The 12,519-nt window shown below is 57.4% G+C and overlaps 1 protein-coding gene across 3 annotated transcripts in view; it reads right to left on the bottom strand.

Moving 5' to 3' along the window:
• The window catches only part of MLPH (melanophilin), a 50,245-nt gene that overhangs the window by 14,662 nt on the left and 23,064 nt on the right, over positions 1-12,519 (bottom strand). For all 3 annotated transcript variants that reach the window (XM_047773854.1, XM_047773852.1, XM_047773853.1), the window contains exons 3-8: positions 8,851-9,072; positions 8,197-8,309; positions 5,547-5,585; positions 4,797-4,900; positions 3,301-3,420; positions 2,168-2,354 (exon numbers count right to left, since the gene is read on the bottom strand). In XM_047773854.1, the coding sequence (XP_047629810.1) occupies positions 2,168-2,354; positions 3,301-3,420; positions 4,797-4,900; positions 5,547-5,585; positions 8,197-8,309; positions 8,851-9,072 (785 nt within the window). The remainder of the gene's footprint in view (positions 1-2,167; positions 2,355-3,300; positions 3,421-4,796; positions 4,901-5,546; positions 5,586-8,196; positions 8,310-8,850; positions 9,073-12,519) is intronic.

The following is a 12,519-nucleotide window of genomic DNA, read 5'->3' as shown; positions in this document are numbered from 1 at the left end:
ATGTGGCAGACGTGGGTCCTGGGAAGTTCCACGAGTCGAAGTGACTTTAGGAAGCTGGTAGCTGTTCCGTGGTCACGGAAGGCTGGGTTTCCTGCCGGACTAGTGCTTCAGAGACCCTGATGTGGCTTGAGATGCTTATTTCTGGGGACGTTCACCAAATGAACAGCTCTGGCTGGCCTGGAGGGCACCATATGCAGCTAGGCTGGCACAGGGAGTGGGTAGGAGCGTTTGGGGTCAACCCTCACGTGGGGGACCACCTGGACAGGAGTTATGCTCACCACTACACCCCCACATTACTGGGGGACTGCACGGGAGCAGCTACGCTCACCACAACACCACCAACGCTACTGGGGGACTGTGCAGGAGCCAGAGCCCAGGAATCAGGGTGCACAACTGTTTCTGTGCTTGATTGTTGCCGGCTGCATGGCTCCAGCGACTCTGCTGACACCTTGAATGACTCTAGGGCTGGCCCCTGAGCTACAGGTGAGACTCCAGCCCTGCTGACACTTGATTTCAGCTTGAGAGGCTGGTGCTGAGGACACAGTGAAGCCATGCACGTCTCCTGGCTGCCGTGAGCTCATAAATGTGGGCTGTGTTAAGCCGTTAAGTCTGTGATAGTTGTTATGCAGCAACAGCTAACAGATACATGCATCCCACTTGGAGCCCCCGACAGTGCAACAAGCCTGGCACTAACCCCGTATGACAACGAGGCACCCGAGGCGAGGCAGTTAAGCAGGCTGATCAAGCTCACAGCACAGTCCTTTAAATCGCAGACCTTGCAGCTCGTCTGATGCATCATTAAAAGACAATACTGCCCATCAAACTCCAACACACTCCTTTCTGGCATCCTTGTAAGACGCTCCCAATTTGAGGAGTGAGGTGACAAAATGCATCTTAGAATCCATGAAATAGGATGAGATGGTCAAAAGGGCTGGGCTTGAACCTCAGAGCTGCCCGGGCTCCTTTCTCAGCTGGTACAGTCTGTGTTCGCCTCTCCCGCCACCCCATCCCCGTGCTGCGCTGGGGGCGTTAGGCATCACATGTGTCCAAGCCTTGATCCTGTGACTTGGTCAATGCAGATTCATTTATTCATTGTTTACGGGGAGGCAACCCCCACCCAGTGCCTCCAGGACCCTCGTAGTGTGTGGGTCATGAGATTACATTCCCTGTAATATAATGAAAAGGGCAAATGGGAAGTGGACCCACTTCCTGGCAGGCGGCCTTAACCACATTTCCCCGCAGCCGCCCCACGCGGCGGTCACGTGGGAGCACCTGCGTGGGAGGCTTGCGCTGCTCCCGGGCTCTCATTTGCTCCTGCATAGGGAGGTCACCGGGACCCTGGGACCGGACACGGGCTCCCAGAGGGCACAGGACCAGACAGCAATTCGGGATCTCATTATAAGGCCAGTGTCTGACAACAAAATTAAACTGAGTGAATCTCGGGTCTCGGCACTTACAGGCCTCCTGATTCACGCCGGGTGTGAAGACTGGTCAGCAGGAACCTGCGCCATCGGTCCCCAGGTGCCCTTGGGGAGCCAGGTTCAGAGCGGCCCTGTCCCGTAGTCAGGATGCTCAATTCCAGTGACCAGTGATCCCATCATTTCAGGGAGACCTGCACGTGCCTGCCCCCCGCCAGCTCAATGCCCCCCCGTCAAAGGCAGCTGTGAGCTGAGCAGCCAGTTCAGTCATCAGGGCTGGTGCTTCTCCTCCTTTTTTTTTTTTGTCTTTTTGGGGCCACACCTGTGGCATACGAAAGTTCCCAGGCTAGGGGTCGAATCAAAGCTGCAGCTGCTGGTCTACACCACAGCCACAGCAAGGCCAGATTGGAGCCAAGTCTGTGACCTACACCACATCTCACGGCAACGCCAGAGATCCTTAACCCACTGAGCGAGGCCAGGGATCGAACCCTCATCCTCATGGATACTAGTCGGGTTTGTAAACTGCTGAACCACGACAGGAACTCCAGTGCTGGTGCTTTGAAGGTCACAGGGAGCGCCTGGCCCAGGGAGAGCAGGTGGCTGTGGTGTCTGCCTGACAAGCACAGCGAAGGAAGGGGCTCCTGGAAACTGGCCCGTGTGCTGGCACCGACCAGGGTGGCAGGGCATTTTCCAGCGTCCTTCTCCTCCACGCAGAGCGCACGTGGAAGATGGTGGCCAAGGGCACCTACCAGGAGTGGCAGCCACCCCCAGGGCCACTGAGCAGGAGTCTCCAGGTAGGCAGAGCTCGGTGAGGGCGTCCGGTCCGGCAGGCGAAAGGTCGACTGTCTGCTCCTCTGGTTGCAGGTGGCGCCCTGAGGCCCTGGCATCCGCTTGGTAGGAGCTGGTTCCCTCTGCGCAGGGCTCGCCTGTGAGGGCCTGAGCACAGGGGACCCGTTGCAGGTTTTACCAGGAAGAGGCTGCTCCCTGGAAGGGGGGTCTCCCAGTCCACATTTCCAGGGTCCTCTGACAGACTGAACACTGGACGCCTGTCCCCTGCAGCCCCTTGCACCTCAATTCCCTCTAATTTCAAAGGGCTCCAGACTTGTAGCTGGAGCAGGACCCGAGCCCCAAGGACCTTTTGGGTGCTGGTTCCCAGCTCCCAGCTCCTCCCCTCCGCCAGGGGTCTGCGACTCAGCCTGGGCAGGCCCAGCCCTGTCCCAGCTCTGGGCCAGCACCAGCTGAGCCCGGGGCACCCAGACGTCAGGGCCGTGGCCAAGGGGCCTGTTCCTCTGGGTTTTGAGTCCACGCTGCACCTTGGGTGAGGGTCCTGGGACACCTACTAATATGACAGAGGTGCAGGCACACGTCGGGCTCTGTCTGAGCCCTGGGTGGTGATGCTGTCCTCTGCTCTGCTCTCTTTTTCTCCCCATTTTTGGGCGCCTCTCAGCATATAGAGTTCCCGGGCCAAGGATCAGATCCAAACCGTAGTTGCAGCCTGAGCCACAGCTGAGACAAAGCTGGATCCTTAACCCACTGTGCTGGACCCGGGATCGAACCTGCATCCCAGAGCTCCCAAGATGTGGCTGATTCCGTTGCGCCACAGTGGGAACTCCTGCCCTGCACGCTTGAGTCATGGGGGTTCTGCCTTCATTTGGGACAAGCACCCTCCCCGACCACCCCAGACCCCTGACTCATTTGCTCTGCATCCCGCTTCTCCCAGCAGCCTACCGGCTCTCTCCAGGGACTGGAGGGTGTGAGGTTTCTGGATCCTGTGCCCTCCGCCCCTGCCTGTCATCCCCCAGGGCCATCGGACTGTTTCCCGAAATGCTGTCCCCTACTGGGGGGCTGGGAGGGTGGGGGGCAGAAACGACAGCCCACTGACCTGCAGGCTGGCCGTGGCTGCTGGGACCGAGGACAGGCTCGGGGGGTGACCACAGGATGGCGCGGAATCGTCAGAGTCGGCCTCGAAGTCCAAGCCGTGAACGGGGAGAAGGCGCTTCTTCTGAGCAGAACCAGACGCGGGAAAGACGAGGAGGTGGGGTCAGGCTGACAGCGAGGACCAGCGGCCCTCGCCCCGGGCAGCGGGCTGGGGCCACGGGCAGGGCCACCTTCTGAGGTGGCACCAAGGGGCCACCCAGGGCCCACCCCCCATCACAGGAGCTGCATCCCCAGCTCCGCTCAGAAGAGAAGGAAAGGCCTGCACAGCCCCTGATGGGCATAAGGCTGCTCAGAGGCACAGAGCACCCGGGCCTTGGGGGCCGCAGCCTGGGGGTGGGGGGCAGGCAGGTTGCTCTGGGTGGACAGGTGCTTCTCACCTCTCACACCTTGGAAAATGGGGGGGGGGCACCTGGCTGAGGGGAGAGGGAGCTCCTGAGAGCCCCAACATTTTTATTTTACTTTATTTCTGTATTAGATTAACAATGTTGTGCCAATTTCTGCGGCACAGCGACCCAGTCATACATGTGTGTATGTTCTTTTTCTCATTTACTCTCGCATCATGGCCTATCCCCGGAGACTGGATACAGCTCCCTGTGCGGCACAGCGGGGCCTCAGGGCTTATCCGTCCTCAAGGGAAGAGTTCACACCTATGGACCTCAAACTCCACCTTTAGCTGCACGCGCAGAATTTAGTTCCAAACTCCTTCCTCGTATTGGTTTTGAGTCTTTAAATGTATCATGTAGGGAGTATTCTAGACACTGGAGGGTATTCTGCATTCTTAGTAAATGGCACGGATACAATTTTCTCCTAGAAGGATGGCTGTGTTCCCCAGAGGCAGCCGTGCAGACCTGCCAGTGGAATCCCAGAGACCCCGACGTGTCCAAGGGCCTCCGGCTACAACATCTCTGCCCACCCGGCCCCACCCCTGCTCCCCTTCCGTCCTCCCGCCCGGAAACCTGGGGGGTTCCCTGGCTTGTCTTTATCGCCAAAAATACATTAAAGAGCAAGCGAACACAGTCACAAATACCAGTAAAAACAAGGCTCAGGGTTGGCTGTACACAAAACATAAAGGCTCACAGAGGAAAGCTGGGGGGGTTTGCTTTCCTGAAAGATGCGAAGCCGTCTCTGGAGGACCCCAGTGCCCTCGCGACCCTGTGACCCCAGGACTCTGGCTGGATGGGCCAGCCCGGCTGGAGGTCCAGGCAGGGTTCTCGGTGGGCTCTGCCCATCCGCAGAGTTCCCTGAGGTGAGACCGGTGCTGAAAGCTCGCTGCTGCGTACTGCTTGGTGACCCCAGAGGCCGTGGGGCGTGGAGAAGGGAGGCGGGCCTTTGTGCTCCTGCCCTGTTAGCTAGTGGCATCGTGGAGAGCTGGAGTTTTCAAGACCTCAGGACCTGAGGCTCTAGCGTCTGGGCAGGAGGGGCGGCTGCGGGGAGACTTACTTTGCTGCCCACAGGCTGGGCCTGGGCTGCTGTGTCCGGCCCCCCATCCTCATCCATCTGCTCACTGTCTCCGCTTCTCTCTTCAGGGCTCGGCTCAGGTGCACCTGCAATGGACACCCGTGTGACTCCACCTGGGAGAGAGAGGCTGGGGGCAGACCATTTCCCCGCTCCTCCGCCCGTTCTCCCACCGGTCAGTAGCCCGCCCACCCACCCACCCATCCTCCCATTCTTCCACCACCCACCTATTCAACCATTCACCCATCCCCCCTCCCCCCATTCTCCCAACCACCCACCTAATAACCCACCCATCCACCCATCCTCCCACCCACCCATCATCCACCTGCTGTGAAACAACCAGGCGAAGCCTCTGCTGGCCTCTCAGAGACCTACTCCAGTACCAGTCAAAACTGGTCATTCTGTACCAGTTTCACCCACCGCTTCCCAGGCTATCTAAGACACCGCAGCGGTGGCGGGTGAAGGAGGCCTGGCACTAAGTCACATCTTCCCCGACATACCCCTTCACCCTCAGCCCCATATCACCTGCTGCTCGGCAGGCCCGGCCTCAGGAGGCAGGGAGGCTCAGCCTCACTCTCCCCCTTTCTCCCGATCACACAGGCCTGGCCCGCGTGGGCCCCTGAGGACACTTCAAAGAGTGACCAGGGAACCTGCGGGTTTAGAGCTGGAGCCTGGGGGTCATTCGCCTTCCTCAGGGTTGAGGGCAGTGGCGCCGGGGGAGCAAGAAGGACTTACCATTGACGTCGGGCGAGCCCTGCACCCCGTCGGCTAAGCCTAGAATGGGAGAAATGGCGCTGGGAGGAACGGGTCCTTGGGAGCCACCTGCCTGAGGCAGGGCTCCCTGCTTCCCCAAGTGCCTGCCATCTTGTTATGGCGCCTTTTCAGGAAAAAGCACCCAAGGGCACCTCCACCCGCTGCACCCCTGCCTTAGGCCCTGCCTGGCCCAGCTCTCTTGTTCTTGTTCTTTTTTTTTTTTTTTAAGTTTTATTGAAGTATAGTTGATTGACAATGGTGTGCTAATTTCTGCTGTAGAGCAAAGAGATTCAATAATACATATATGCGCATCCATCCTTTTTCAGATTCTTCTCCCACTAGGTAGTCACAGAATGTTGGGTGGAGTTCCCTGTGCTGCCCAGTAGGTCCCTGCTGACCCTCCATTCTCGATATCTCAGTGCACAGACGCCAACCCTGGACCCCCAGTTCATCCCTTCCCCCACCTGTCCCCTTTGGTAACTGTAAGTTTGTTTTCAATATTCCCGTGGGCCAGCTTTCAAAACATTAACTGTAATCTCTTCTTTTTCTTTTGCTTTAGTTTGGATTTTTTTTTTTTTTTTTTTTGCTTTTTTAGGGCTGTACCCGTGGCATGTGAAAGTTCCCAGGCTAGGAGTTGAATTGGAGCTGTAGCCACCAGCCTACACCACAGCCACAGCGACACAGGATCAGAGCTGCCTCTGTGACTTACACCACAGCTCACAGTAATGCCGGATCCTTAACCCACTGAGCGAGGCCTGGGATCGAACCTACATCCTCATGGATACTAGTCGGATTCGTTTCCACTGAGCCAGGATGGGAACTCACTGGATCTTTTTTTTTTTTTTTGTCTTTTGTCTTTTGTTGTTGTTGTTGCTATTTCTTGGGCCGCTCCCGCGGCATGTGGAGGTTCCCAGGCTAGGGGTCGAATCGGAGCTGTAGCCACCGGCCTACGCCAGAGCCACAGCAATGCGGGATCCGAGCCGCGTCTGCAACCTACACCACAGCTCATGGCAACGCCGGATCGTTAACCCACTGAGCAAGGGCAGGGACCGAACCCGCAACCTCATGGTTCCTAGTCGGATTCGTTAACCACTGCGCCACGACGGGAACTCCCCTGGATCTTTTTTTTTTTTGGTGGCCCAACTTCCCCAGGCCTTGTGCTCTTTCCCTGTGCCCTCTCCCCATGTGCCCTCCCCATGTGCCATATTCGCAGGTGCCAGTAGGGAGACCTCAGCCCTGGGTGATCACCCGACCTGAGACCCGAGCAGCAGTCTCAGAGCAGCTGGTCTAATTTTTGTTGCTCCACAGTGCCACCTGCTGGCCCCACTGGTGACCGTTTTGAAGCTGGCAGGTTTTGAAGGGCACTGGTTTCCCAGCTCTGGACCCTGGCTGGGCATCAGAAGCCCCGTGACCTTTTACCTAACGCAGTTTCCTGAGCCCATTATGGTCCTTAGGAATCGGCAGCTCTGGCGGCAAGGCCCAGGTCCTCAGGGTTCTGATGTGGCCTGCGGTTTTCTGCTGTTAGCGGGGCCTTTGGGCCTGAGATTCGCACATGCTTCCCTGTCCTGCCTGTGGTTCCCAGGCCTGAGCCCTGCAGAGGATGCTGGACCATTCCTGTTGCTGCGGGAAGACCCCTCGGCTGGCTCCCAATCGGGTGTGGGGTCCCGGGGTTTACTGATGAGCTCCAGCTGAGACAGATGTATCAGCCACGAGGGAGCAGCCTGGGGAGGAGGTGGGGATCCCTCCCCCCAGGAGTAGGGTGACAGTGCCACCCCATGTCACCAGGGCACTCCTAGTGATGCCTGTTGTCTCAGCCTGGTTTTCAGGGGGCAACACTTACTCTTAAAAATGTCCTGGTTTCAATGATTTGCCACGTGCCTCCTGCCCCCTCATCCCCAAGAAGCCCCCTCACCCCCCGGTCTGTTACTCCTGGTGCTAAACGCCATCACAGGTGAGGGTGGCCTGTCCTAAATTCAACAACCTGCTAAGAGCCTTCCACACGCCTGTGCCAGGCCCAGTGAGTGTGCCAACACCCCGGGAGCGGCCGTGCCCAGCCCCTGCAGCTGCCTAGCAACTGGGGGCTTTAGGGACATAAGACACAAGTAAGGCACCCCCCGGAAGGCCTGGGGGAGATGCGGGGGGGGGGGGCAATTCCAGATCCACAGAAGCCCCAGACCCAAGCGCACTCTCCACGGTCCCCACACGGGGGCGGGCAGGTCGCCATGTCCCCAGACACGCGAATGCCCAGCCAGGCTTGAGGGCAGAGGCTCTTGCTCCAGTGACAGGGACAAGGCCTGCGCGTCCCATAAACACTGCTCAGCTATCTCCACTCGGGTTCAGGAGTAGCTTCCAGACCCAGGCTCTCACGTCCTTCCCGAAACAGCCCTCTGCCCAGACGCCAGAAGGTGGACCTGATCGGAGAATTTCCGTGAGAGTAATTTAGTGTGAGAACACAGCTGGATTTCAGGCTCTTGGGGGAATAAGCACTTGGATTCAAAATATTAAAACAAACCACTGAGTCGTAACCCGTCTCCTCAAGTCCTGGTGACCGCCAGGCCCACGGGGAGTGTTGGCTGAAAGGAGAGCGGCTGGGCCCCGCATCGGACGCCCCGGGAGCCAGGGCCCCTCTTACCTCCTCCCCGCAGCCGCCCGCGCAGGGACCGCACCACCTGCGCGCTCCCGAAGCGCTTGAAGCGGGCGCGCACGTGCCCGTAGTACCACTCGAGCGAGCCCATCTTCACCACCCTGCGGGGACACGCGGCTCAGGCCTGCGCCACGGCCTGGGCGGGCAGCACACGCACGCGTGCACACACACACACGCAAATCCACACCCATGCACACACCCAGACGTAAATCCACACCCACACATGCACCCCCCCCACATACACACACACCCACTCACACCCACACATATACACACATATATGCATGCATACACACACACACACATAAATACACACACAAACACACGTTTACACATAAATACACACCCACAAATATACACACACGCACGCCCACACATATGCACAGAAATCCATACCCACACACAAACACATATATACACACCTGCACACACTCCCACACACACCCACGCTCTTACACCCCCCCACATACATACACCCCCCCCACATACCCTCCACACACATGAATACATGCATACACCCCCCCCCCACACACACACGCACACCCCAGAGATACATACACCCCCTGTCCCCCCACACACTCCTCAGAAGGGACAGGCTGCGACCCCAGCCAGCAGACCCGCTTGACCTCCCAGCCCGCTCACCTGGCCAGGTGGCAGGGGTCGCAGAGCCAGCCCTGCTCCTCCGGGTGGGCGTGGCCACAGTCTTGGCAGGTGCAGAGGCCGCAGTCCAGGCACTGCCTCTTGGGGGCCGAGAGGAACCGGTAGGGCTGCAGGCAGCGGGCGCAGTGGGTGTCGTCCGGGTGGGCCGTGTCCGAAAGCAGCTCCCTCCTGGAGCTTTCCTTCTTGATCTTGCCCTTCAGTCCCCTGTATTGGAAACAAGAGCATAGCAAACGGCTTGTTTTTGCAACAGGCTTTAAATGTACACAATTGTGTGCACATGGGTACACACACACACACACACACACACACACACACACGACTCTCTCGTATGCAAAGAACGGTGACCCAAAGCCAGGCAAAGGCACACAGGCAGCCCTCATGGTCGGCAGCACCATCCCTGCCTCAGCCTTTCTGTGGGGGTGGGGACCAGGAGGCTGGGTTCAAACAGGTGCCATTTGGGTGGGTTGAAGCTGCAACACGTTATTGTCACAGAAGTCAAACTGCATTTAAATATCTCTGTAACTGTTCGCAGCTATGCATTTTTCCCAGGCATCGTGCCCAAATATTTCTCTCATTGCTGAAGGTCTATGAACCATAAAGGTTCAGAATCACAGGCTGGGGGCAGGTCCCCCCACTGCCTGCACAACCTCACGGAGCTCAATGTCACAGGAAGAGGATGTACAGGGCTCCTGAAGCCCAGGGTCGTTCCCCAGCTCTGACCCTGAACCTGGGCTCTTCTGAGGCACAGCCCACAGCTGGGAGACTCTGCTCAGTGCCCCTGTGTAGCTGGATGAGCGTGGACCTGTGGCCACTAGCACCCAGCGGTCCCGCTGCTGCCCGAACAACCTCCCTCAACAGGCCACACGGGGTCCTGAGGGCAAAGTCAGGTGGCATTTCTTTCTCAAGCAGCTTCGGGGCTCTTCCCCAGGGAGACAGGCTGAGCTGAGTCTCCGAGTCTGTCCCCACAGAGCCAGGCTCAAACAGTGTGGCTTGGAGACTGCCCAGAGCAGGGACGGGCCAGCACCCAAGTCCCAGGAAAACCAGTTCTTCTCCTGGTCAGGCTCTCAAACAGCTCCCGGGTGACCTTGCCAAAGGGAACTGACCAGCAAACACGCCCCCAGCGAAGGAACATGGCTTTTGTTCTGATGGCAGAGGATGTCGGCCAAGCATAATATTTTTAGTTTCAAATGGGATCAGATGAATTCATTCTTAGTGATGAAACCCAGCCAGACACTAGGCGCCACCGTCTCCTGAGACCCCTGCGACCCTGGGGCTGCGGACGGAGGGCGCCTGAGCACGTGGAGGCTGAGAACGATGCGGTGGTGCGTGCTGGGCGTCTCCTTCTCGTGAAAGTGGCCTCGACTCCACGTCCCAACTACACACCCAAATACCCACAAAGACGGACACAAACACAAGGCTCTTGTCTCGGCTCTGAGACCAAGAAAAAATGGCCAAATGCTGGCAGGAACCTAGCAGGAAACTGTCGCCTAGAGCCTCCAGCCTAGAGAAAGCTGCATTGCAAGATAAAGAGCGTGTCTGCCGGAAGCAGGGGGTGCCGGGGGCCAGGTGGGAAGGGCCCGGTAGCCACCACGCCTACTCTTGCTGTATCTGCTCCAGCCCCCAAACACAGAGGCCACCCCTTGGCTGGGCAGGGCCTCGGCCAGCCTCTCTCCCAGGAAGTGTCCCTTGTTCTCTACAGAGGCTGAGCCCAGCTCAGCAGGAAGAAGGATGAGAACCCCGCATCCCGGGATGCAGTGAGAGCCTGGAAGGGCCCAGGGTGGAGGCCGGACATGGATGTCTTTCAGGTGCTGAATTTGAGGGGGATGGACAATGAGGTGCGACTTCTCTTCTTTCACAGCTGGAGGACGGGAAGCGCGGGTTGAGGAGGCCCCACGCTGGTCCAGCAGAGTAACAGCAGGTGCCTGCCAACTGCAGGGCACATCAACCGACCTGGGGGATGGGGAGGGGCCGGAGCAGCCCGCACATCCTGCTTATCGCAAGTACGGGGTTGACCAGATGTCAGGCCATACAGGTGCATGAGCCGGTCAGAGCCTAACACACAGCCACAGGGTAAGGTCACCTTCAGAACAAAAGATGCCCTGGATGTGATTTACCACCAGAAACGGAGGAAGACGTGAAACCAGTCTGCTCGGTGTGCTGAGTGGGTACCGGGTGGAGGAGAGGAGTAAGAAGAAGCCAGGCTGAGTGAAGGGACCCTGGGCTTTGTGCTCTGAGGTAGGGAAGACTGGGCTGACATAAAGATGGCAGGGGACTGGCAGGGGACTGAGGGTGGCAATGGGCAGAATGCCGAGTCCTTGCCCGCAGCACGTGGATGCTCCTGGGCCAGGGATGGAACCCGAGCACAGCTGTAACCAGAGCCAGAGCAGTGACAACACCGGATCCTCAGCCTGCCGAGCCACCAGGGAACTCCAAGGCCAGTGATTCAGGGCAGTGATTCTCCAGGTGTGGTCCAAGGACCTCTGGGGACGCCTGAGACCTTCTGACAGGCTTCCCAAGGTCAGACTCTGTTCACAGCAGCACTAAGGTGTTATTTGTCTTCTTTGCCCTTTGACCCCAGCACCGGTGATGCAAAAGCAAGGATGGTCGAACGTTCTGGGGCCTCAGCACGGATCGAGGTGGAGGGACAGCCCGGACCGGCTGCCAAGACTGCTCTGCTCTCTGCCGGAAAGGACAGGACAGGACAGGAGAGGAAAGGAAAGGAAAGGAAAGGGTGTCTCGATGAAGCGTGTCTTTGATGAGACGTGTGTCCAGTAACAGGATCTGTCGCAAATGCCGAAACTCAAGCTTTCAAGCGCAGAGAAGACTTTCGGAAAACCTATGTCTCTGCTTCCCTGAGCCTGACATTTTGCATCACTGAGAGATAACCCATGAGGTCGGGGTGACAGTGATGAATGTGATTTTTTGGGGGTTACATATAATGAAATGTATCGATATTTGGCAAGTCTGCATAGGTGTCACAAAATCACAAACTGACAGCAGAGCCACCCCAAGTGCAGGAGAGACCAGACTTTAACGGAACGAGGAAGGGAAAGTGCATTGATGTGACTTCAGATTCCGCGGTGAAACCGCCTTTAAGAAGCTACAGTTGTAGGGTTTCACGTGTTATCAAAACATAATGGCCATAATTATCTGAAAAGGCGACAAAAGCACTCCTGCTTTTTCCTACCACACATCTGCATGAGGCTAGGCTTTCTTCCAACCCCTCAGCCAAAACGGCACATCACAACACGTGGCAGGCAAAGGAACCGCGAGCATCTGCCTCTCTCCGATCACGTTGGACGTCACCAGGATTTTCAAAAATAGGGAATTAATGCCATTTTCCTCACTCACGTTTTTGTTTTGGAAAAAAGTTATTTTTTGCATAAGCATTGCACCTATGTCGACATGGAAGGGGTTGATTGCGGTCTTAAACGCATGACGGTTTTTAAAGTGCCCAGTTTTAATTTTTGATGAGCTAAATATCAATGGAGATAACCCAGAGAAACAAAAGCCTTTGGGGTTCTCAATACTTGAAGAATCTAATGGGTCCCTTGGGCCAAAGCACAGGAGAACGGGATTTAGAAGCCCCTAGAAAGCAGATAAAAGGCCGGGAAGACAGAAACGAGGAGAAGGTGACAGGAAACCAGCCAG

The sequence above is a fragment of the Phacochoerus africanus genome, chromosome 3 (genome assembly GCF_016906955.1).
Source record: "Phacochoerus africanus isolate WHEZ1 chromosome 3, ROS_Pafr_v1, whole genome shotgun sequence".
In the NCBI taxonomy this organism is placed as follows: domain Eukaryota; kingdom Metazoa; phylum Chordata; class Mammalia; order Artiodactyla; family Suidae; genus Phacochoerus; species Phacochoerus africanus.
This window is presented reverse-complemented; position numbering and strand designations above follow the sequence as displayed.